A 23,718-nucleotide genomic window follows, 5' to 3' on the forward strand; every position below is an offset into this window, starting at 1 on the left:
AATTTGTATGTAGTATATTTTACTCCCATGAAATAAAACACATTTTTCATATTTGCTGAAAAGTAAAACAATAATATTGTACGAAATGATATACACAGGGTAGGTTGTACATAGCAGTTTCAGAAACATCATTGCATCCACCAGAGAAACTATTCTAAAACTGATATTCACACATTTTTTATAATAATAATATGTTAGAAACATACAGTGTGGCATTTAGTATATACATTCCTTTGCTCACAAGCGAAAAACCCTAATCGCTTCTGTATAACATGCTTTATTTTAAAGCCTAACCTTTAAAAACACTGTTGTGATAGTACTAACAACTGCTTTTTATAAAATTAATTTGACATTTCGATATATATACATCCTTTCAGTCATTTTAATGTTAACAATGCTAAACTTAAAAAATAACAAGCTTATAGTAATGTTAAAATGTCATATCCAGTCAAACATTTGTGTGTCCTTGCAACTGTTGGAAATACTTTTAGTGAAAGATGTCAGACATTGAGGAAATTCCTTTGAAATCAAAGGAGCTCTCTTTAATTCAGTGGTTTCCTTTTCTCTTTATATCTTCTCTCTCTCTCCCTTTCTTTAGTGCCCACGACCTTCTAGCGTAATTCCCAGTCTTTCAAGGGCAGAGTTGCCCCATCCAGCATGGTCCTAGGATCCGGGTGCTGTGGGCGAGGTTCACACCGGCCGGTCCACGGCATACTGGCAAGCACTCAGGTTGGATGCCGGGTTCTGCACACTGGCGTAGCCGAAGCTGGAGTGCTGCTTTGCTTTCAGTCTCAGGCTGGCCAGGCTCGAGTTACACGTGTCCCTGTAAACGTACGGAGGAGTCGGCGGGGCATAAGGACAGGCGGGCGTCGGCACCGCGGAATTCAGCGAGGGGCTGCTCAGGTTGTTCAAGTTATTCAGGCTATTGAGGCTGGAGCCCGGGACACCGGTCACAGCTGAGGGCACCATGCTGGATGACATGCTCATGGAGGAGATGGAATTGGGCGGGGAGAACATGCTCTGTGACGACAGGGGGTTGACGTTCATAGAGTTGAAGAAAGGGAAGCTCTTGGTGGACAGAGAGGCTGACGTGAGACCCTTGGCGGCCCAGTTGTTGTAGGAATAGCCTGGGTACATGTCGTCGTAGGGCTGCATAAGGCCGTTGAACTGCGGCCCAAAGCCATTCTTGCACAGCTCGGCCTGCTGGTTGCGCTCCCGCTTTCTCCATTTGGCCCGGCGATTCTTGAACCAAACCTGAGGGTGGAAGACAAGGGAGCAAAGAGATGTCACAGAGAGGATTAATAAAACCTTGATCCCAGAAAGCACCAGAAGCCACCACCTCCAAGAGACAGACACACACACATACCTGGACCCCCCAAATTTTCCCCAACCACCCACTGCCCCTCGGATCCCAGCTGCCTGAGCCTCATCCAAGCCAGGGAGGCCTGGCGGGGCGAGGCCTGAGAGCCCAGGCTCTGAACTGCACCACAAACCCCAATCCAAAAACCTGGCGGCCTGTGGGTGGCTTGTTCACTAACCCAGGCCCTCCTCAGGATTCAAAAACACTTACTGTAAAATAAACGTGGGGCAGCGGGTTTTCCGCCCAACCCTTACCCAGCCTCCTTGCAAGCTTGTTTCCCTTCCAAAGCCACAGACACAGTGATGAGGACAAGGGGCTGAGAGGGCACCAGAGGCCTGGGCTCTCTTTCACACAGCTCCTCCCTCCTGTCTCAGACATCCCCTGCCGCCCCCCACTCCACAGACCGTGCTCTCACAACTGGTGCCAGGCCTCGACCCCCATCCTCGCCTAGCAAAATAAGGAATCAAAAAGCAAAAGACCACCTTCCCTTCGGCCTCCTAAACTCCACGAGCTTGGCTTGTAAATCTCTGGGAACCCAGAACGGGTCGCTCTGCAACCCCCCCTCCCTTTGCTCGGCTTGTTCTCACCCTCCGCCCACTCCAGGCCAGGCCCCCCGGCCCGGCGCTGCTCCCGCCAGGCCCAGACCCTTTGCTTGGCTTTGCAAGCAGCCGCCTAACCCGGTCAGCCCCCACCCGCGTCCGGTGGCCCCGACGCAACCCTTCTCTCAATCCACATCGGGCCAGCCCGTCGCCCAGACTGTGGCTTTTGTGTATTGGAGCGAGGCCTGGCCCCAGATTTCAGAGCTGACACCGGTGATGTTTCACATTACACATCTCAGCCGGGCCCAGCCGCCTAATCCGCTTTTTTTCCTTTTCCCTTTCATTCTCGATTTCCTTCTTATCCCCCTTCCTCTTTGCACCCGACTGCTATAAAAAAGCACGCTTCACTCCCACTTGGCTGGACACGAAGCGGGCCTGGATGGAGGCAGCTAGAGAGAGCTACAGCCCAGCCTTGTAGTGGCAGGGAACTTGGGAGGGACTGCAGAAAACCCGGAGGGGGTGGGGGGAAGAGGTCTTTTCCGAAGGATTCCCCAGACATTGATTGTGTTTTTTTAATTACTTGCAATTTTCACCCTAGGCCGTCTAAACCTTGCCCTGGCAAGAAGAGTACGTGCAAGTCCGGATCCCCTGATGCACAGGAGAGCTAATGAAACACTGACCTTGCACAAAACCACGGGGCCAGAGAGCCAGAGTTCTAGCTCTGGGCAGTTAAACTAAAACCATTTTCAACTTCATCCCGGCTGCTATCCACCAGCATCGCCTCATATCCTACTGAAATGCCATCCAGAGAGTGCCTTCATTCCCTCTGCTTTGGGAAAGGATTTTGGTCTTTTTTTTTTTTTCATCCTTATTGTAGTATATGTTTTCTTCTTCTCTGCTCTGAGGGCTCTACTTTTCTATCCAGAGCTCCCCCCCCCTTTTTTTCTTTTTTCCTTTTTTTAATAGCAAAGCCTCTGGATCCTGCTATGTGTGCTTCTGCTTCCAGAATCCTAACACGTTTGGAGTTTTCCACTGACCAGCATAAACCAGGATGTTGCTACTGTTAATTTATTTAAGTTCACTTTTGCCAATCCATAAAGTACAGATTTGCTACAAAGGTAAGCCACCCCCTTTTTTTAAAAAAAAAATAATAAAACTATTATTGGGAAGAAGGATATGAGTAACAATCTCCTGAGAAAAGATAAATAAACCAAACCGAAAAGTCTTTCTTCTTTTTTCTTTTCTTTCTAAGAGGACTAACAGGATAGTAGGTGTGTATCAAAACTGCTTCCGCAGATCACAAAACTAAGGGATAGGGTGTGGGAGAGACCTGAATGGCCGAAAAACCTCAAAGACCGTGTAAGGAGGATGAGCCGAGTAGAGACAGAAAAGGCCGGGCTAGGCTGGGCGCGAAAGTTTCCCAAGGAGGACCAAACCTTGCATGTCTCCGGCGGGTATTTCTTGTTCAAAGCGCGCAGGTCGGAGCCTGTTCTCGCCTCCTGGTCTGGGAGGGATTTTTACTAGCGCTCCTCTGGCGACTGCAAGCCGGGAACACAATGCCCTGTGCTGGGGAATGCCACGCGGCCCAGCTGGGGAGGGCTCGGGGTGGCGGGGCGGTGAGCCGGTGCCGCTCCGGGCGCCCGCGCCATGCCTCCCGCCGCTCTCGTAAGGGGGAGCTGTAACCTCGAAACCGGGGCCGCCGAGAGGCCTTCTGCCTTTGCAAACGCACACCACCCGCGCCCTCCGGGAGACGCCGCCTTCCACACCCCCTCCGGGTCTACGTGGCCTGCACCTCTACAATGGTTTCCTTCCTAGCCTTCCCAGGCTCCGCGAGGGGTCCTACCCGAACTCGGGCTTCCGTCAGGTTGGTCCACACGGCGATTTCCTCGCGCGTGGACATGTCCGGGTAGCGGTTCCTCTGGAAAGTGGCCTCCAATTCCTGCAGCTGCTGGCTGGTGAAGTGAGTGCGCTGCCGCCGTTGCCGCTTCTTCTTGGACGGGTCTTCGGTGCCCACGTCCTCATTCTTTCCCTGCTGGCTCTTATCTTTCTCTGAAAACGAAACACACAAAGGTTCCCGTCGGCATGTCCACCTGCTACCCGCGAACTCCAGCTGGACCCGGCGGCAGAGGCCGGGGAGGAGATGGGCTGCCAGGCAGGCGAGGAGCGTGTGAGCGGCCTCTCCGGGCCGCGGGGAGCGTTGCGACTGTAGGGTGTGCAGACGTGAGTGTGGGTGTGAGCGCCCCATCTCCTCCCCTCCCCCAGCGTCGCACGTTTTATTTACATGTTTATCTCAGAGTAAAGGCACATTCATTTTTATAGCCTCTGCTTTCAAGTGTATTTACACGCCTCTGCGCAGACACACCAAATCTCCCCGGACACCCGCACGCGCTCGTTTTACAGAGCCCTCTCGGATCTCGACGCGGTTTCGGAAGGCTAGTGAAGGTCGATCTGCGGATTCGGTCACCCACCCAAGTTTTTCTACCCTCTAGAAAGACCGCTTCTTCTGCGGCGCAGTTTCGGAAATACTTTTCTAACAGGCGCAGCTTCTCCGGAGCTGAAAGCCGAGATAACAGGGGGACCGGGTTGGGGGCCTGGGGGATGGCCTCTGAACGTCTTCGAATGGAGCTGCTGGGATTTTTGTGACCCAGAAAACCTCGGGAGGCCAGGATAGGAATAGGGAAGAGTAGGAGAATGGCTCGCATCGTTTGCGCCACCTCAGGCGGTCGAGGTAGGGCGAAAGGAACTTGGGGCCAAAAGAATCCTGGCTCCGGAAGTTCTGCGGGAAGCCGACTAAACGACCACTCCCACCACACCTCCCCCAGGAGGGGCCGACTTCCTTGGGGGCGCAAAGGGCCGAGCGGCCAGGGGCGGCTAGAGCCGGGTGTCTGCGGGGCCGCGCGGCGCCTTACCTGCGGCCTCGGGGCTGGAGGTGTCAGAGATGGTGTGCACCTCCAGCCTGTGCTTGGAAGAGTCCAGGGAGCGGGTCTGCCCGGGAGCCAGGACTGAAGCCATGGCCAGTGGCTGGGGATGGTGACAGGAGGAAGACGAGGAGGTGGCCAACAGCTTGGTCCCTACTGCTCGGTGCTCCAAGTGTAGCGGGCCTTTCATGCAGTTCATGGACGAAGGAGCGCGCCGCCCTACAAGTCCTGGGCTGCCGCCCGGCCGAAACCCCGTGGCCGCCGCCGCCTGCTCGGCTTTGCGCTATAGGCGCGGAGTTTCCCCGCTGTGGCCGCCGCGGGCAAAGCCAGAGAGCACCACCCCTGCTCAGTCTTTGAACCGAGCCGCCCCCGTTTCCTTCGGAAGGTTCTAGCGAAAGGGTCCGGCGGCGGAAAGTCAGCGGGCAAACGGAGACATGGGATGTGAGTAGGAGGGCACAGCTCGGAGCGTCTTTGGGCAGCAGGCTTCCAAGCTCCAAAGCGAAACCAGAGTGGGCAAAGACCCCTTTCTTCCCTCCCTCCCTCCCCCAAGTACCCCTCCAATAAGGAAAGCTAACGGCGTTCGCGATCTGCCCGCCCCCCGCGCGGCGGCCCTGACAGCGAAGTGTCAAGAGTGACAGGGACAGGTAGCTGATATTAGATCCCCCGCAGCGGCGGCAGCGGCTGCGGCAGCGGCGCGGGTCTCGGGGCGCACCCTCCGCGGCGCGCACACGCACACCCTCTCGGGCCGTCGAGCCCGAGCACCGACTCGCAGCAGCTCAACTCCCGGCACCTAGGCGAGCGACGGACCAGCTCTGCGGCTCCGAGCTTCCCTGTTGGCCTAACATCTTAAAACCAGAGGCGGGCTTCCTGGTGCCCAGACGTCACTTTGCCGCGGCCCTCCCGACCCTCCCAGCCTCCGCCTCCTCCCAGACCCTTCGCCCAGCGGGAGTGACGTGGCTCCGCACCAATCAGGAGACCCCGAGGCGCGGCGGAGGGACAGCCCTGTCTGCACCTATCAGCTGTGTGGGGCCGGGCTAATACCTCACTGTGCCCACCGAGTCTACACCGGCCGGCTCCCGGGAATTCTCCTCTGCCCCGGCCGAAGATCGTCCGGCTTTTAGCTCAGGCGGGGAGGTAGAGAGGTGAGGCTGGGAGTAAAAGGCTCGGGAGAAAGGAGCGGAAAGGTCGAGGGCTGAAAGGTACGAGGATCAACAAGCCTCCCCACCCCTTCTTTTGTATCTCACTACATCCAATTCCAATTGAGAGATGTTTTTCTCTTCCTGGATGGAAAGGAGACATGCTACTTAAAACCAGAAAATTTAAAAAGCAGCAACAAATCACCTCTCCGAGCTTAAATTTTCCAAACAGCCTGTCAAGTGAATGCTGCGCTAATCTGAAGAAGCTTTACTTTAATTGCAAAGAAGACAAAGCCCTGAGAAGGCAGGCTAATAAATTAGAAATCGAGAAGCAAATGGACCCGTCAAAAGAAAATTACCTTGACTTTAAACGAACAACTGTTTGGTGGTTCACTCTGGATTTATACAAGAATAAAAAGTCGCCTCAGATCACGTTCTCTGTAATGCTTATAAGTCCCCAGACAGAAAATACACAATAGAATAGAAACCCTAACCCAGCATTTTCAAAATGCTGAAAGCTTATCCATTCTACTTAGCGTTGATTAAGACACATATCCTAGATCTTTCAAATTCCTTGTACACTGTATTAAGCTTGTCCTAACCCTAGAGAGAGTCCGCTTTAAATTCGACTCTCTTGTTTACTTTATTATCAATCAGATTCAAATCCATAAAGCCTGCAGAATCAACAACCTTGAGCTAATTATATATAAAATATGCTTTAATGAATTTCCATACAATTAAGAATGTTGCCAAATAACCGATTTCAAGGATAATTTTTCAGTCATTTTCTTTTCCTGGGGAGCTCAAGGCTGTTGAATCTTTAAAGTCCAAGCAGGCAGAGGCAGTAGGGTGGGGGCGAAGGGCAAAAGCCTAGGAGAACACTCAGCTAGGAAAAGCAAAGCCTTTGCATTTATTTTTTAAAAAGAAAAAAAAAACACCTTTGGGGACATCCAATTCTTTACAGCACTATTTCCAAAACACTTTAATTTCCAAGTAAATTAAAGAAATACAAACATACCATTCAAAATAATTTTGGAAAGTCCTTTTGTCCTCTGCTTAGGTCATCAGGAGAGCACAAACTAATCTCCTTTGGGTTTCTGCATTGGTGATTGCTTTATTGTGGAGTTAGTGTTATCATCCCTGAATGTGTATTTGTTTGACATTACAGTCAATGATTTGTAACACCAGTATGAGGTAGCTTCAGAAAACTCCCTCCTTGTCCCTGTTCACAAGATTGGGAAATGCATGCAGTCTGGGGCAGGGTGGATGAAACGGACTACAAATATGCTTGTAACCTATGTGTCTCTCCTTTGCCTGGCTCTCTCTGCTAAACCCTATCTGCTACTCTTCCCCCCATTTTAAACATGCTTGAGAGCCATCAAAGGAACCAAATGAGAATTGTTCTTCAGTCTCTCCCCAGAAGTATCATCGCACTTTAAGAAAAATATAGCTGCAAGGAGGAATTTTCTTTATAGTAAGGTTTGAATCAGCATTTCTGTTTTTAACCTTTTATTCCAGTTCACCCCATTTCAAGCATACACACACCTGCTCACTGCAGAACACATCCTCATGTGACAGGTCTGCATTAGCTAAGGCTCATACATCCAGCTATATTAGGTCCTGCAATCTTATCACTAAATTATACATATTACACCAGGAGCCTGTTGGTAAAGAAGGTTAAATTAATTTACATTCTGCTCATTATCTGGTGCTTAAATGACGCATTTTATCCCTGAGATTTGGCGGAGAATCTCCTCAGACCCCACAGCGTTTCACCGAAGACAATGCTCTTACATTTGTAGTGGTTTTTAATCTGATAAGACTCTAATTTGCTTAAGTCTTTTAAATAAGGGTTTTAAATGTTTCTAGCCATTTTCTTATTGAATTTCCTCTAATTCCCCCAAGATCATAAAGTATATGTGTAAAGTAAATATTTCCTCCCATTGCACTGCCAGCCGATGACCTATAACTAAGTCAATATGAATCCAGCTCTTTTCTGCCCAATGTGTTTACTAATCATATTCCAGTTTCTTCTTTTTAAGCCTCAGCATAGCTGTGATCCCCAAAATACCAGACCCATAAAGCTTCCTCTCATGAAGAAACTCCATCACATGAAAGAATGAAAAACTCCCCACATAGTGAGCATACTTTCTTTCTTAGTATTAGTTTCTTTGAGATTCAAACCCCAGAGCTGCGATTTTTTGGCGGAGGCTCTGGGTGTTTCTCAAAACTCCTTACTCAGGAGAGCTGAGAAGCTCTACAGAACCATTTAGATATTGAAGCCCATGTCTCATTAAACCCTCAGAATTTTGATTTCAAATCCGTGACTCTGTTGACTAAGGAACTCACATCATGGCAAATACACATATGAAAGACCTAGTCTCCAAATCAGCTTCCAAGTGGTTGAAAAACCCAAGGGCAAGTGACAACTCCTCATAGTGCCAAATTGTGGGAGATATTGGAAGTACTGGTGATCTCCAGGCAGCCTAAAAACCTAAAAAGATGAAGAATCTTAAATTTTATCTATCCATTGCAAAGTCAAGTGGAGAATAAAGACAATTATCTGGAGATCTCTGGTTAAAGAAAGAACATAACCATAACGATCAATCAATCAATCAATCATCTATCTAGATATGCACATACATAATGCATAACACCACCCCCAGCCATCAACTGAGCCAGTAAGGCGCTTCTTTGCACTTTTCCACTCGGAGTTTCAACTCTCTCCTGATCTCCTTATCACTTCACACATGGTGAGCTTGCCTGACCCTCTTCTCAGGCCCAGCGGGATTCACTGCATGGATGGTAGGAGTACACCAACATGAAAAGTCTAGATGGTGAAAAGCGAGTAGTGGGAAACTAAGAATCACTTCTCAGTGGGAACAGTGGTGGTGGTGGTGGGCAACTTTGGAGACAACTGACAACAAACTTGGGTGCACAGATATTGGTAGTACAGATAACGAAGGGGTTGAAATTAATCCCATGTATTTTGCAGGTTGAGCACTACCCTTGCGTTCCCCACGCACACACTCTTGTTTGATTGGTTCTAGAAATTTCTAGGATTTCCTAGCCTCCGTCACAGAAATGAACAATCCAGAAAAAAAAATCAGGGTGGTCAGTTCAAGGAAACTGGAGGTGCTGTAAGGTATCCCTGGAAGGAAGTCCAGTGCGGGTTTGGGTTTTCGAATCTGAAGACATTCAAGAATTCTCAGTTGGGTTTTCTTGCTTATTCTTTCAAAGCAAGACCCTTGAGGAGGGAAATGTGTGACACGGGGTCAGGCGTGTTTTGAGCTGCTGGTATTTGCCACCGATTACCAGTCTTAAAGTCTTATTTAATTTCACACTCTTTAGTGTTAGTTGCGCAAAGCCCCTCTGGCCCTCGCGGCCAGATTGGTTGAACTGAGCAGCCAAACTCTTGGGTGCGGTGGCCCAGGTATGGACTGATACCCAACCAAGCGATCCACAATTTTTGGGAAAAAAATCTGTCCTCAAAGCTCACCTGGAAGATGGCTCAACTGGATGTCTCCCTGCGCTGTCAGATCATAGAGGGGTGGGAGACCTGCTCTGGTCCAGGCCAGCTCAAGGCCGTGGCCCGCCCAGACTCAGCTCAGAGCCCCGTGACAGGCGTGATTGTGTGTGCGTGCGTGTGTGGTGTAAGGCGCAGAGGTCAGATGGAGACCTTGCACCCTGCCCAAGAAGTGGCCCTTCCGCCCCTCCTTCTGCGTGACCTTTCTTCGCACACACAAATCGAGCTGGAAAGGTCCCCTTCGTTGTACCCCCCCCACTCCAGCCACGAAGGGGAAGCGCCCAGAAATTAAAAACTTTACTGTGGCTGATCCCCCTCCCCACCCCATTCTCTAAATGGATTTAAAAAGTGCTGGTCTGTAAAAAGGGGCAGATTCTTTTCTGAATCATAAATCTGTGCACGTACTGAGCAACACCCACATGCTCTGGGTCCCTGCAAGCGGCATCCAGATTTTAGTCCTACACACTCAACCACTTGAGTTTTGGAGTAACGGGCTAGGGGTGCTGGGGGAGGACAGGGGGAGGTACCCCCATACTGGCAAGAGAAGAGAAAAGCAGGGATTAGAGGAGGCAGGACTGGTGGGGGGGATGCCTCTGAAACCATCCCATGTGCTATATGCCTTTTCACATTAGTTTGTTAACACTACGGGTTTATTAGGCCATCATTTAATCTCTGAAAACAACTAGCTGTGGAAAGGTCAAATAAAGAGAATGGTATAAATTTGTGTCAGCCGTAGGGGAGAAATAGAGATAGATTGGGGGGGGGGGCAGAGAGAGAGAGAGAGAGAGATAAAAGAGAATGAGATATTCATATCCAGGTCCAGAGAAGAGAACTGGCAAGGGACTGACTGAAGTCACTTTTAAAAACTGGATTAAAACGCGCCTCTTTTTCTCTTTTCTGTATCTCTCCCCTCTAGCTCTTGTCCGTCTCCCTTTTCTATTTCTTTTGCTCTCCTTTCTTTCTGTCTTCCCTCTCCCAGACAAGCTGGTAGCTAACATTCAGCATTAGTTGTCATGGTGACCATAAATCACATAAATCCAAAAATACCCACCTATAATCTGAGATGAAGCTTTTATTTCCCTAGCGAAATAATATTTTAAAAGCTGTCAGCTGACCAAAAAAAAAAAAAAAAAAAGAACCCACCTCATCGTAGTAACCCAAGTAATATATTACTTCTAAAGGTTTAAATTAAAATGTCAGCCTGTTAAAAACATGCTGGGAGAATTTTGGGCACTCTTCATGTCAGATCCTTACAATGAAGTTGACTCCATCACTCCTTTTCACTCTTTAACACATATACACAATTTTGCTGCTCATTCTCCTTCTATTAATTTCTTTCCTCCCCTCCCAACTATTTTAGTCTGTCCAGACTCTGCCTTAGGTTGTAAAAGAAAGGAGTCTCCACCTGGATCAGAAAGGGGTTCAACCTCTGCCAGAGCCTTTTGAGGACCTTGTATGTTGGTCCGCTGTTATCAATCATTTCCCCAAACGAACCGTGGGGTTTGGGGGAAAAGGTTCTCATCAGATTCCAAATGGGGCTGATTCCCTAGGGGAACTGAGAAGAAAGAAATGAAGAGAGAAGGACCGGGAGTGGGGGAACAGAGGTGTGAACTGACCCGGGCGACCAGTTTCTGTGGTTAAGTCCAGCCTAGGAAAGGTACCTATATTCTCTCATTCCTGCTTTTTTTCTCCTGAGAGGAAACTTTCTTATTTGGAGACCCTGGTGGGGAAGGGGTGACGGCCACAGTTGGGCCTTTTGTCTTCTACCTTGGGCTTATTGTCTTTTGCCTATCTTTGGATTACGGGGTATTCGCCTAGATGAAGAGCCATTAATTACCCATTCAGTCAATATTAGGAAGACGACAAAGCTTTTTACATAGGATTAAGCAGACATCAGATTGTTCCATTAGTATATTCCTGCTCACGAATAAGCTTTCGTTATACATTTCCTTTTCCCTCCCGAGTCGTTCTAACAACTGCCGCATACATTAACAGCGGGCGGTGCCGAGTAACAGCCCCACCAGCCTTACGAAAAACTTTGAGCGCGCTTGGTGTCCGTAGCAAGGAACGCGGACGGCCTGTAAAGCCTACCTCTGCGGGCGGGGATCCGCAGGGACTGACTACCTATTGCACAACTGGCACCATCTCCCCCGACGGGGAAAAAACCCCACAAAACGCAGAGGCAGCTTCTGCCAATAAGCTCCAGGGTTGGCGCGGGGTGGGGTGGGGTGAGGCGGTAGAAAAGAAAATGAACATCTCCGCTCCTTAACCCTGTTCCCCTCTCCTGCCTCAACCTCCACGCCCCTCCTGAGACTGCCCCTGTCCCTTGCCCCGGGCCTCATCGCTAAGAGCCCTCTACCCTCTAAACGTCCCCCTTCTTCCAGACAGCGCTCAGGCCCCAAGCATGGCCGCACGTACCACCGCTTCGCGTTTGGCTAGAGATGGTCTGGACGGCTCTCGCCGGGATCCTTGCTAGCACGAAAGCTGCTTCGTGACGGCCAAGGGAAACCGGCTTATTTGCTTGCAGGGGGGACATTAGGGATCCACGTAGTATGTGCTCGGCAAACATTTGCTGATTGAATGAATGGAGGGTTTGCTGCCGCCGAGGCGGCGGGGGTTACCCGGGTCCTCTGAAGAAGACTGGAACCTAGCTGCTGGCTGAGAGTGTGTGTGTCGCGGCTAGGGGCGCCACAAGGGGCCTCGGAGTCCCCTCCCAAGGGAAGGAAGTCTGAGCACACCAGAGACTCGGGGGAGACTCTTGCGGCTCATCCACTGAGCCAAAGCTATTGAAAAATTAATGGCGTCTCTGGGGAAGGCCCGGCGAAGGTACCCGCCCAAGTACGGTGGCGGAAGCTAGGCGCCGGGGCCATGGGGCGGCAGCTTGGTCCGATGTCAGCCCGCACACCGGAGCCACCGCCCCGAAACTTCAAGGGTTACTGACAGGGGAGGCTCCCTCCCTCCCTTTCCTGAAATGATTTCAGCAAAGAGGCTTCTTTTGGGACACCCAAAGCAAGGAAGTCAAGGATCTCTGTTCCAGGGGGACGTTCTCAGCAGACCCCTGCCCCTCCTTTCTGGGGGTACAGTTTAACTTAACAACTCTTCCTCCTTCCACGTGGATGCCTAGCCATTCCTCTTTCAAGCCTCTCTCAAAACCCTGGCCTTAAGGTCCCCAGCCGACCTCCTGCCCCCTCTAGTTTCAGGGTTCCAGCCAGGCTGTGGGTCAGCCCAATGGCTATCAAGGGGACGAGGGTTCCCTTGGGAAGGAACGCAGAGTTGGAGCCTTCTACTTAGAGACCGTTTTCAGTCTTCAACGAGGACACATTATTTTTTGGGGGTTGAGGAGAGGGTTGTGCCAATATAAAGCATCATGATTCCTTTTGCAAACTGCGTGTCATTGTAAACATTTTTTCTTTTTGAAAGCAAAAAAAAAAAAAAAAAAGGTTATAAAAAAAAGGAGAAAAATCTTTCTTTTAAAAGCAGGCTGTGGCCAGGAGTTTGCATGTCACATAAGTTAACTGCTTATATTCAGTAGAGGGGACTCTGGCAACCTTCCTTCCGAGGCACTGTAGTTTTGCCTACTCATGTGTGATTTTTTTTTTGTCTGCCGTATCCCTAAAAGCCAATAAAATAAAGATTTTCAGCATTTCTCCCTATCACATGCCTCTTCTAATTAATGGCATTAAACATGTTTAGGCAGCAATTTTCCTCTTCAGTCCAAAAGGTAGAAAACAGATGGGTGCCAGTGTAGAGGAAGCGCCTTTCACATGCACTAAAATAATCCTGGCCTGAAGGTAATGGTTAAGAAAACAATCGTTCATTATTTCTAGTTTTTTATTTACCAGCTAATTATCAAAAGTGAATGCCCGGTGGACCGAGTGGGGACTGTGACAGGAGCAGAAAGGACCGGCTCTCCGCATCTTCTTGCCCACCTAGGAGGCCCCATCCCATCTCAAGCCTCTCCTCCAAGGGCCCTGCCTCCCTAGCTTAGATGGAGACCACCTGTCCTCAGAAACTATTCCTGAGCTCTAGGAGCCCTGGGTTGGGGTGGGGATAGAAGACATTCTGTATCGCCCCTGCTCCCAGCACAGCAGGAAACCTCAGCCTCAACTCGGTGGCTGCCAGCCCACGCCAGGCGAAGCGAGACTGGGTGCTCCCCCAGTCTGGCCAGAGACAGGACTGAACCTGCACAAAATATTTCCCCGGGAGTCATCGGTGTTCTTGATTTTTAACCATATCCCAAACATACTCCGGTCTAATAATTTATTTTTACGACCTATTATCAAACAGAGGAAGAATTTAACACAATCTTAATGACAGAAATCACCCGACGTTATCTCTGCATGGCCCCATTTAACCCCATGGGGTTAATCCCGGACAAGTGAGCGTTTAACTGGCCCAGCAGGAGGACTCGCGATATTGTGGTGTCGAGACTGCTCTGCTCCAGACCACTGAGAAGTTTTATTTAGACAAATGATAATTTTCTCAGATTTACTGGGAAGGCCGAATGCAGGGCCTTTGTTTTCTTCTTAGTAATACGGTTTGTTTACTTGGCGGGGGTCCCAATTCGCCCTCCTCCGGCACACATTACATTTGTATCCTTACACTTTAATCCGGAAAGAGGGGGTTAGGGGCTGAGGGCGGTGGGGGGCTTTATCTCCTCACACTATCAAAGGTCAACAACTTCCTAAGGCTAAGCACTTATTATTATAGGAACCTGGAAAACCCGGAGAATAGAAGAACAGTTAAGTTTGGTTTTTTTCATGTATTCTAAAGGAAAGCTTGTCCCCTCACCCCCCCCCAACTAAAGGGTAAGTTTCACTTCACAAAGCCCTGTGCAGTGGGTTGGAGACGTTTTAACTTTTACACAAGCCTGCAGCCTTTGAGCAGCAGTGTCCCTCGACTCGTCCACAATGAAACCAGCTAATTACGCAACGACACCACCAAGACCCGAGGCCTCGCAACCTGCACAACAGGTAGGTTCGCGTCAACAGGGGCACACATTTCAGTACAGCCTTGGCTGCTGCGCTCAGTCGCTGCCTCAGGCTCTGCGGGGCTCCAGTGAGCGCTTTCACCTCCCGGCCAGGCGAATCTTTGCCAACATAAGCCTCCCGCGCTTCGCTTCCGCGGTAAACCCCGCACCCACAAGCCTGGGCGGGGCACGGCTGAGAGCTGCAGGGGCGGGGTGCACCCTTGGTGGGGCTGAGCGCAGCGGGACATGGCGGGCGACAGAGGTCGCTGTTGGACTACTTTTCCGCGCCAGCTAGAGGCACAGAGGCAGGTTGGGGAATGGTAGGAGCTCAGGCCACACGGAGAGAGCGAGAAAGAGCAAGAGGGAGAGGTGTTTGGTCTCAGGAGTGCAGTATAATTCGGGGAAAGGAATTAACGTCCCTGGGACGGCTGCTTCCTGTCCCACCCAGAGGCCAAGTGTCTAAGTCAAGGAGCAGGCTCGCCGAGCGTGGCGGCCTCGCCCGCGTGCGCCTTGCCCGAAGCCCAGAGGCCCGGAGGCGGGTGCCCTGCGCGCGGCCTGCGCTTCGCTCCCGGCCTTACCAGTGGCGCCGGGATGCTGCCGCGGGAAGAGCTTGCTGCTGGCCGCCTCTTTCCGGCTCTCGGGAGAGTCTGTGAACTCGACCTTTTTGATTTCGGAGTCTTTGGAGAAGAGGCATTCAACGGCCGCCGGCTGCACGCCTGGGCCACGCGCGCCCGCCCCACAAGCGGGTAGAGAGACGCCCGGGACCGCGGCCGAAAGAAGCGGGGGTGTTGGGGAGGTGGGGGAAGAGCAGGACGAAGAAGAGAAAGAGGGACAAAGAGCAAAGACCCAGTTAGAGGAAAGGGCGGAGGGCACTCCCGTCTCCCGGACCCTCTGGCAGCCCGGCGCAGGGCGGCGTACTCTTCTCCGCGCCTCTCTCGCTGCCAGCGGCTCCCTCCGGGTGGGGTAGACCCGGGCCGTCGGGACGCGGCGAGCGGCTCCCTCCCTATCCACAGCCTCCCCCACCCCCAACCCCGGGGGAGGCCACCGGCGTCCCGGTTCTGATTCCCTTTCTGTCTCGGCCGGCCCCTACTGGAAGAACCCCTCGCCGCTGCCTCGCCAAGGGGCCGGTGCCCTCTTGCCGCCCTCGCGCGGTGCGGTCTCCCGTCGGGTGACCCGGGCAGGAGAAGCGACTCTTACCTAATTGCACACACGCCGACACTAGTTTGCGGCAGTTGGTCTCCATTCCCCGTTGTCTGCAAAATAAAAGAGAAGGAGAGCTGTGAGAAGCTGCGGTCCCCGAGCGTGCAGGGCTCCGGGGAGGCTACCTGTGGGGCGGACAACTTCAAATTCGCTGTGAAGCGCCTACACTGTGCTGGGTTTCGGGCGTGTTTCTCTGGCCCGACAGCCTCAGCCCCACCCTAGCGCCTGGTCCTGGACATCTGAACGGACCTGAGGGGACCTCTCCTTCCAGAGTTGGGCCCCGGCGCTCTTGACGGATAAATCCGTCGTGTTCTGGGGGACTTTGGCTGTGGAGCTACTCACGAGATGTTTGTGTCAGGGGTTAAGAGCCCGTCTGAACACGGGGCCAAACTTAGCAGTTACAAAATTTGGGGGTGAGTGAAGAGGACTTGTCTCTTGAGGAAGATGTGTGGAAGGCCACCATTAAGCACAGTGCTTTCCGTGAGCGAGGAGCTCAATGAACCTTTGTAGAATATCAGAGTCAACTTGTAACTGTCCTATGCAGCAGTTGTCCTCGATCTTCTGCAATTCTGAAATGAACGGGACTCGAAGGTTCTTGGCCTAGGGTGCTCCAGGAGCGAGCTGGCTTCGGGCCTCTCATCCATCAGGAGCCACTTTTCCATATTTAGCCACACTTTTCCCTGGAGATACTCACCCGGCCATTTATTTACCCTAAAGTAAGATTTAAGATCGCAGAGGAGGGAAACGGGGTGGACCGAATGAGACACAGGGGAATGGGGCAAACGTCCGGAGGGTTTTCTTCCCACCAAGGACGTAGAAATAACTCGTAGAGAGCGGCTCCGCCGACTCTGCCCGGCAAACCAAATCTTTTTCAAATTTCCAACCACAGTGCAGCGAGCCAAGCGTTTAACGCGCGCCCCCCTTTCCGCCACAGGCAGACCGGGAGAGGTGGGTGGCAAGAGACCCTGCCGGGGTGGGTAGAAGAGCCGCTGCCGCTTTAAAGACAGAAGGAAAGAAAGAAAGTCTCAGGCTCCGGGCCCTTCGGATCCCGGCGCCTGCCTCTCTTCACGCTAACCAGGGTACGCCGGCGGCGGGCGGGCCCACTTCACTCGGGTCCAGGGCTGAGGGTAGTAGCGGGCGTTGCCCCTTTGGCCCAAGAACAGAGGTGGGGCAGAGAGCTGTGGGTCTGGCTCTTGCCTGGGTCGTATTTCCCGGCTCCCCGGCCTCTCCTGGAACAAGCCGGGCCTCGTGGGGGGGCCTCTGGCCAAGGTCGCTGCTTAGAGGAGGGGCTGCCCAGCGCTGCGGGGTGGGGACCCAGGGGTTCCCCCCACCCGCTAGCTGGGACGTGGGCGGGGGCTCTGCGGATCCTTGCAGGCCTGGGGGCCCAGAAGTAGCAGTTTGGCGGCTCCAGATTTAGTGATTCTGCAGTAAAATCACAGGATTAGTCCCTGATTGAGATGTCTGTTCGTGAGATATTACAAAATTCATTATCACAGCTTTCTACTAACTCGATATGAAGTAACACAGATGGGATTTTATTAGTCCAGACTTCAAATGTTTACTTATGATAATTTCAGGGGAAATTTGCATGTCATCATCAATTCGATAATCTTTTTTTTTTTTTAACATCTGAACTGGCTGCATTATTAGCGGGTAGCCGAAGCATTGCAGATGGTAACTGCAAATCGTTTTTATTTTTTTTTAAGGAATGAAATATACAAAAGAAAAAGATGGGGTCGCTCAGTGTAAAGTCAGTCAATTATTACACATTCTCCTCCTACTCCCAAGCTTCAGTGCTGAAGACCAAACAAAGCAATACAAAACAAATCTTCAAGAACTCTGTTCTAAGGACTGAAAAGAAGGTCAAGGCGTGTTCCTTAGCTCACTCCTAAGTGTCCTTGTGACTTGGGGATTTATTTTGCAGTCAAAATGAGCCCTGAGACCTGCATTATTTATTTATTTTTTTGCTTCATATAATTACCAGGCCTACTAGATGAATTGAATCTAAGTAACTAGGGAAAATAGTTTTTAAAAATAACCTCCAGTTCCCACCTGCTGATCCTTAAACTTGCCGTGTCAAGGAAGACAAGTCTTACTAGACAAATTTGGCTGTAGGATTTAGGGACCAGCTTCCACCGCTAATCTCACAAATTAAGATGCACAACTTCTCTTGATGAGACATTGTTCTCACCCCAGAAGTTCATGTCCCGGTTTGAATGTATATGCCAGGCAATCTTGTTTTGGCCAACTTGAGTTTTCTATTGTGAGTATGCTAAAAAGCCCCATATAGTTAGTGCAGCACACTGAACCACACTGGCCAAGGCAGGCAGTAAAGCCATAAGAAATAAAACAATTTTCTTAAAAATAATTTCTGATGATTGCCATAAGAGGAAATTGCAGGATAAAGTATAGTTCTAATAATTACAAATCCTTTCACATTCCCCCCTTTCCATTTATTTTGTTATTCCATAACAAAATCTTTAATGGGAAGTTTAAAAATAAACAGCACAAGAACATATGTTTTAAATGAACTAAATTGGTGAGATTAGCCAGTAAATTAATTTGCAGTGGGTAATCATTTAAGGAAATTAAAATACTGCTTAACACAGTTCTGTATTTTGCCAGTTTAAGCCTTCTTTTAAACCAATTAATATTGATGCTTTAGGAACACTTGAAGACAAACAAGCTCAACTTGAGGAACAAAGCACCTGAATAATTTAAGTGTAGTTTTGCTGAGGTAAAGTAAAACATTCCATAAAGTGAAGTCGCTATTTAATTTTTAGGGAATGTTTGATTACTGAAACCTTGTATGCTTATTTTATGTTACACCAATAAAAATCTTCAATCTATTTTACTTATGTGCTTTGTTTCCTTGACATAATTGGTATTTGAATTTTAGATAAATTTCCTCCAAAATTATATTAAAACCATGTTTAATTCTTATTAATGGCCAAAAAATGCAAGGGAATCTCCTTAAATTAGATTGTGTTTTCATACAAATATTTTAGAATGTATGAGTGCCTCTATTATTTTAATTCATAACAGTAAAAGTTGTTTAATTTAGTTTACTTTAGTAAGACAGAATACTCTCACACACAAAAAAGAGTAAATAACATACTACCCTATGATTTCTAAATTACTTAGGAAAGTAAAGTCATTGAATTGGAATTAAAAGAGAACCATAGGTCCCAGATTTAGAAACATAATTTTTTTCTTACTCGACACTTGGAAAATAGTCCTCTCCTCTTTACCATTTAAAACGTATCTCCTCAAGAGCAAGATTGGAGCTGACTGGTGATCAATTTAAAGGATTTATAATCCGAAGTAATTGTGTGAGCTTGGCATGCAGGCCGGGCTCCCAGGTAATTCGCTTGGGCCTGAGAGGTCACTAACTGCCAGTTAAGATGGAATCTTTTTTCCAATTGGTAACAATGGGAAGGGGGCTAATCTTCCAGTAGCTGAAACTTTGTACCCGGCCCTTTATCTCGAGAATGCTAATCCTCAGCCTGAGGATTTGTCCCTGCAGTGTTGGCACCGAGATTTAAGGGAAGATACCTCGTTTTAAATGCCAGCCATGGTCTCGCTTCCCACTCGACTTCAGCAACCCCATAGATTGTAGTGTCAGCGATTGGGGGACAGGAGGAACAGGGCTTTTGCAAGGTCTGTTTGCCAACTGAGTTACTTCGGGGGGAAAAAGGCAGCCCTAAGAATCACAAATCACCTACAGTGAAGATTCTCCAAAGTGGAACAAATTTCCAAACTCGCATTATCTCACATCCCTGCGGAAGAGACGGCCTCCACTTACCGGCTACCGGGAGAGAGCTGATGTCTCCGCGTCCCACCGCTTCCCGGGGAGATTTCCAGCGAGCCGAGGCGCACACTGCACCGCAAGCGCCTGAAAGCCGAGCCCGAGAGGACTGCGGGGCTCCCGAGGGTGCCAAGTTCCGAGGGAGTCCACGGGTGCGCGGTGGCCGCGGGAATCTAGCCGTCACTGGCAGTTTCTTTCTGCTCCTCTCCAGCTTTCTCGCTCTGTCTCGCACTCTCTCTCCCCTCCCTCGCTCTCATCCCTCTCTCTTCCCTCAGCTCGGTCTCAGTGTGGGGAGTGACGTGACGTCAGCAGAGATTCCACCAAACTCCACTGCACAGTGGCGGGCGGGCGGGCAGCCGAGCCCGGCTGCGCGGCGGGCGTTCAAGGAGCGAGCAAAGCGTTCGGGCGAGCGCGGGGGGAGCGGGCAGGGCCGACGAGAAGCGAGGCAGGGCAGGGAGGCGAGGCCGGCTGGCCGGAGAGCCGGGAGCCGGGAGCCGGAGGAAGAGCCCCGAGAGCGAAGGAGGGGCAGGGAGCCGGGCAGGGCTCTGAGACAGGAGCAGACGAGCGGCAGGCGCAAGCAATCCTACTGTGGAAAGGAGGACAGGAGGGGAGGATGGGATGGAAGAGAAGAAAAAGGAAATCTGCGCCGAACCAGGAGCGCTAATAAATCAGAGGGGGAGGACCAGGGCGTCCGGGAGACGGAAACGTACTCCTGGGGAGCAAACCAGGACGGAAAAGGAGGAAGGGACAGGGAAAGTGGCCCAAGAAATGGAACAAAGGACAGAGTACATGGGTTTGTTTGGGGCGAGTCATGTGGGGTGTATAAGAGTGCCTGTTTGTCACCTTCTTGCAGGCCTGCAGGGTTGAGAGAGGAGGTCACAGAAACGGGGGATTGCGGAGTGGGGGTGGTGGTGAAGTGAGGGGCGCACAGGAGGCTGGAGTGAGAGTAGGCGGATTGGGGGTGAGAGAGGATGACTGAAGAGAAATCTGGAAAAGTGGGGCGAGCGGGAGGGGGGGTAAGAAGGGGGGGGAAGAGGGTTAGGAGGGCGACAGCCCGGAGCGAGCGGGACTAGTCAGCCAGGGAAGGCCGAGACGTTTGGCCCAGCACTGCGGCCGGGACACCGCGCCCGAGGTCAAGGCGGGTGGACCAAGCACGCTGCACCCGGTGTCCGTGCGCAGGTGGGCACGGTCGCGCACTGACCAGTGTACACGAAAGAAGCCTTGCGTTGGGCAAGGCTCGGGCGTTGATAGAGTCTAGAATTTCCTCTGCTGTACCTACGCTCAACAAGTTCACCCCGGGTCATGGATATCTCATTTTTTAAAATGACGAGGTTAAGGTTCCTGGCGAGCATGGTATTGAATTGCAAGTGATGGTGGTGGGGGTGGAAAGGGAAGCTACCCTCAAATCCACATTTGCTCCTAAAAATCGAAGAACACGTGAAGTTAGAGGAGTCATTTTCCCTCGAAAAGTGTGCCTTACTTCTAAACCCTGATTTTCCGATTTCTTGATTGGAGCAAGGGCGTGTATTGTGGTAGCCAGCAGGATATTTTTTGCTCTGTCCTGCCTATGGGTGTAAGGACTATAAATACGATCCGTCTGGAAGACCAGGTGTGAAGGCTTCTGCCAGGCATACTAGACAAAGTTCTTTCAATTTCAAGGGCGTCCTGTTAATGTATGGTTATGGAAAGTGGCGGAAAGCAATCATAGCCCCCGGTTTGGTTTTCCCATCAATATTAATTTCTGCATGGGAGCAACACTCTCCCAGGCCCGCCATTAAAGAACCCTCTCCCTTGGTCCTCGATAGAGAATAAACTTCCTTCTAAAAGTTGTATTGCTCTTCCTAAATCAGTATACCAGTTCTCTCAATTTTAGGAAAATATAGTGACTTGTTGGGAGAACATGTACAAATATATACATTACAAAAAGCATGGTGTTTAAAATAATCCAGGTCACCACATAGGTGCTGGGCTTTCCCTACGTTTGGGGGCTGTCTGGAACATGTTATGTGTTTTCTTGAATTACTCCGTGTTTTGAATTCATTTGAGTTAGCAGTAAAAACAGGCAAACAAACTTGCTCAATTTGTTTTGAGTGCTAAATCCCTTCACTTTGAAATAGCTAACAGTCGACAGATGGACTCATTTTATGGAAAGGGTTAGCCTCTTCAGCCACGAAGAAAACTGACTGAGAGATCTACATTTTAAAGCCATTTCTAACCTCCACCTAACATCCATGAAAACTCGAACTTTCTCTCTTTACCCCTTGGAAATTCAAGACAGTTTTATTTAAGGGGAGAGAAAAGAGGGGGAAATGCCCAAGTGCTGTTTTTATTTTTATTTCCCCTCTGTTGCTGAGAATTTTTATTTCTGGTGTTTGAAATCCTGCTGAATCAAGAAAATCAAATTTCTTCAACAAGCCCCACAACTGAAATCTAAAGTCATAGCAAACCAGAGAACGTAGTCATCGAAAGACATTTTCATCTCTATCCATCAACGATTTTTGCTGTCTCCCCATCCCCTGAGTAATGGGTTACTGTCCTTTCCCTTTTTTCTTTTCATTTTATAGAGATTAAGAGACGCTCATAGCAGAACGACCTCCTTTCATCTGGTGGTGAGGATGAGGAATCTCATGGAAAAGTGGGAAAAGAGTGAGAAAATCAGAGACAGGAAGATTCAGAGACTCAGGGAGAGACAAGGGAAAGAGAAAGGGAGAGACGCGCAGATAAGCGCGTGCAACCCCCTCCCCCTTGCAAGATTCAGAGGTTTGCAAACCCGGGCTGGGATGAAGGGGCTCCTGGAAGCTCACGTTCCCCTCACCCCGCCTTCTGTCTGGAGTCTCGTCCGCCAGGGGCTGGTTAACCCCAGTCCCGGCCGCCTCAGACATCGCGCTGAGCTTTTGGGTCTTCGCCTCGCCCAGCGCCCGTGCAGCTGAAGTGAGCAGCTGGTGGGAAATGCTAATGGCTCCTGGAGAAATAGAAGATACAGAATGATTCTCATTCCCTCCTCGAGTGTGTGGAAGGAGCTGGACATACGTTTCACGCTCCTAATCCTTCTTTTACATTTTTAGTCATACTCCTATTAAACAACTAATTAATGCCCAGAACCACTAGGGAATACATTAGGCATGCAGCAGAGAGGCAGGGTGCTGGGGGGCTACAAACCACCGAGCTGATTTAAGACATGGATTTCAGGTTTTTCCCTTGTCAGAGCAGAAATGGAAGAGTGGGCCATGGCGATTGTATTCAGATTCCGATTACTTCAAATTAGAAGGGGGTGGAGGGAGCGTCCAAGCAAAGCAAGCAATTCCCTGCCCTGCAGATGTAAACAAGATTGTAGCATCAAAGGTACCAGCTCCTTAAGGGCCAGATCGCCTGGGCTGGATGCCGGGGGTGGGGTGGGGGGGGGTGGGGAGACACTGACCTTCTGTATCTGTGAATTTCAAGGATGTTACACTTTGACGTAAACAACTCCGGTGGATCTTCTGGTAATCCCCAGTGAGACTCACTGTTCTAGAATATCTCAAATTTTTGTTTTCCCCGGAAGAATACATTCTCTTTACTTTTCCAAAATTTTAAGCTATGTCTAAAGATAATAACCTTCCAATAAGCCAGTGCACTGGATCATTTCCCGCAGCCGTTTTTTCCTGTCTTTTTGGTTATCTAATTTAATATGTGGAAGGACACAGGGAATTAAACATACCCGCCCCCAGCATAAGAAGAGTCGTACTGGGTAAATGGGTTCAGAGAATTTTTAGTGAGATTCTGAGTTATACCCCTCCCTCTAATATTTTGAAGCAGGTGACAACTGTTAGAGCAAGAATCAAGTTGTGAAGCTTGGGGAAGACACAGAATTTTGTGATCAAAGCGGGGCAAAACCAAGAACGAATGTGGGCTGACCTCCACCAACCCACTCTCACCCAAGAGTCAGCATTTGGGAAAGGTACAGTACTATTTTAGAGCCCGCAGTGGCAGGGTGCTTGCTATCATTTACTTTCTTCACTCTGGATTATGATCTCAACCCTGGCAAGCAATTTCCCCAGCTCCTTATCTGACAACAAGCGAGTATGTAAATACCAATGGCTAGAGATGTTTAACGGCCTCAAACATTATTGATTTGTTGGCTGTTCTAAAATTTCCCCCTAGTCCTGGTCCGTTTTCCGAATTGTCCATTCGGGGGGCTTTGATCCGTACTCCCGATGCTACAATACAATAATTGTTTTTTTTTAAGGCATTGAGATGAACCAATTGATTTGCATATAAATTAA

At 49.9% G+C, this 23,718-nt stretch overlaps 1 protein-coding gene across 3 annotated transcripts; it reads right to left on the reverse strand.

Moving 5' to 3' along the window:
- Positions 1-2: 2 nt before the first annotated feature.
- PITX2 (paired like homeodomain 2) lies at positions 3-19,808 on the reverse strand. Of its 3 annotated transcripts, XM_044384248.3 has the most exons (5): positions 19,454-19,783; positions 15,646-15,701; positions 15,027-15,164; positions 3,743-3,948; positions 3-1,254 (listed from the first exon to the last, which is right to left on the reverse strand). In XM_044384248.3, exons 2-5 carry the CDS (start codon positions 15,689-15,691, stop codon positions 691-693), a joined length of 954 nt encoding a protein of 317 aa, XP_044240183.1. In that variant the 5' UTR covers positions 15,692-15,701; positions 19,454-19,783; the 3' UTR covers positions 3-690. The 3 variants fall into 3 exon arrangements, with proteins under 3 accessions (XP_044240183.1, XP_044240184.1, XP_026354973.1); XM_044384249.3 differs by lacking the exon at positions 15,027-15,164 and having other exon boundaries at positions 19,454-19,808; XM_026499188.4 differs by lacking the exons at positions 15,027-15,164; positions 15,646-15,701; positions 19,454-19,783 and adding an exon at positions 4,809-5,738.
- Between the last annotated feature and the right edge of the window lie 3,910 nt (positions 19,809-23,718).

Source organism: Ursus arctos, unplaced genomic scaffold (genome assembly GCF_023065955.2).
Source record: "Ursus arctos isolate Adak ecotype North America unplaced genomic scaffold, UrsArc2.0 scaffold_11, whole genome shotgun sequence".
Taxonomy (NCBI): Eukaryota; Metazoa; Chordata; class Mammalia; order Carnivora; family Ursidae; genus Ursus; species Ursus arctos.

What these genes read in the sequence shown, in the direction of transcription:
- PITX2 (XM_026499188.4), bottom strand. Translation starts at nt 5,016, where the DNA reads ATGAACTGCATGAAAGGCCCGCTACACTTGGAGCACCGAGCAGTAGGG. An exon ending in CTCCAGCCCCGAGGCCGCAG is followed by an intron (nt 3,949 to 4,808) that starts GTAAGGCGCCGC and finishes TTTCGTTTTCAG; the next exon opens with AGAAAGATAAGAGCCAGCAG. An exon ending in TGACGGAAGCCCGAGTTCGG is followed by an intron (nt 1,255 to 3,742) that starts GTAGGACCCCTC and finishes TTCCACCCTCAG; the next exon opens with GTTTGGTTCAAGAATCGCCG.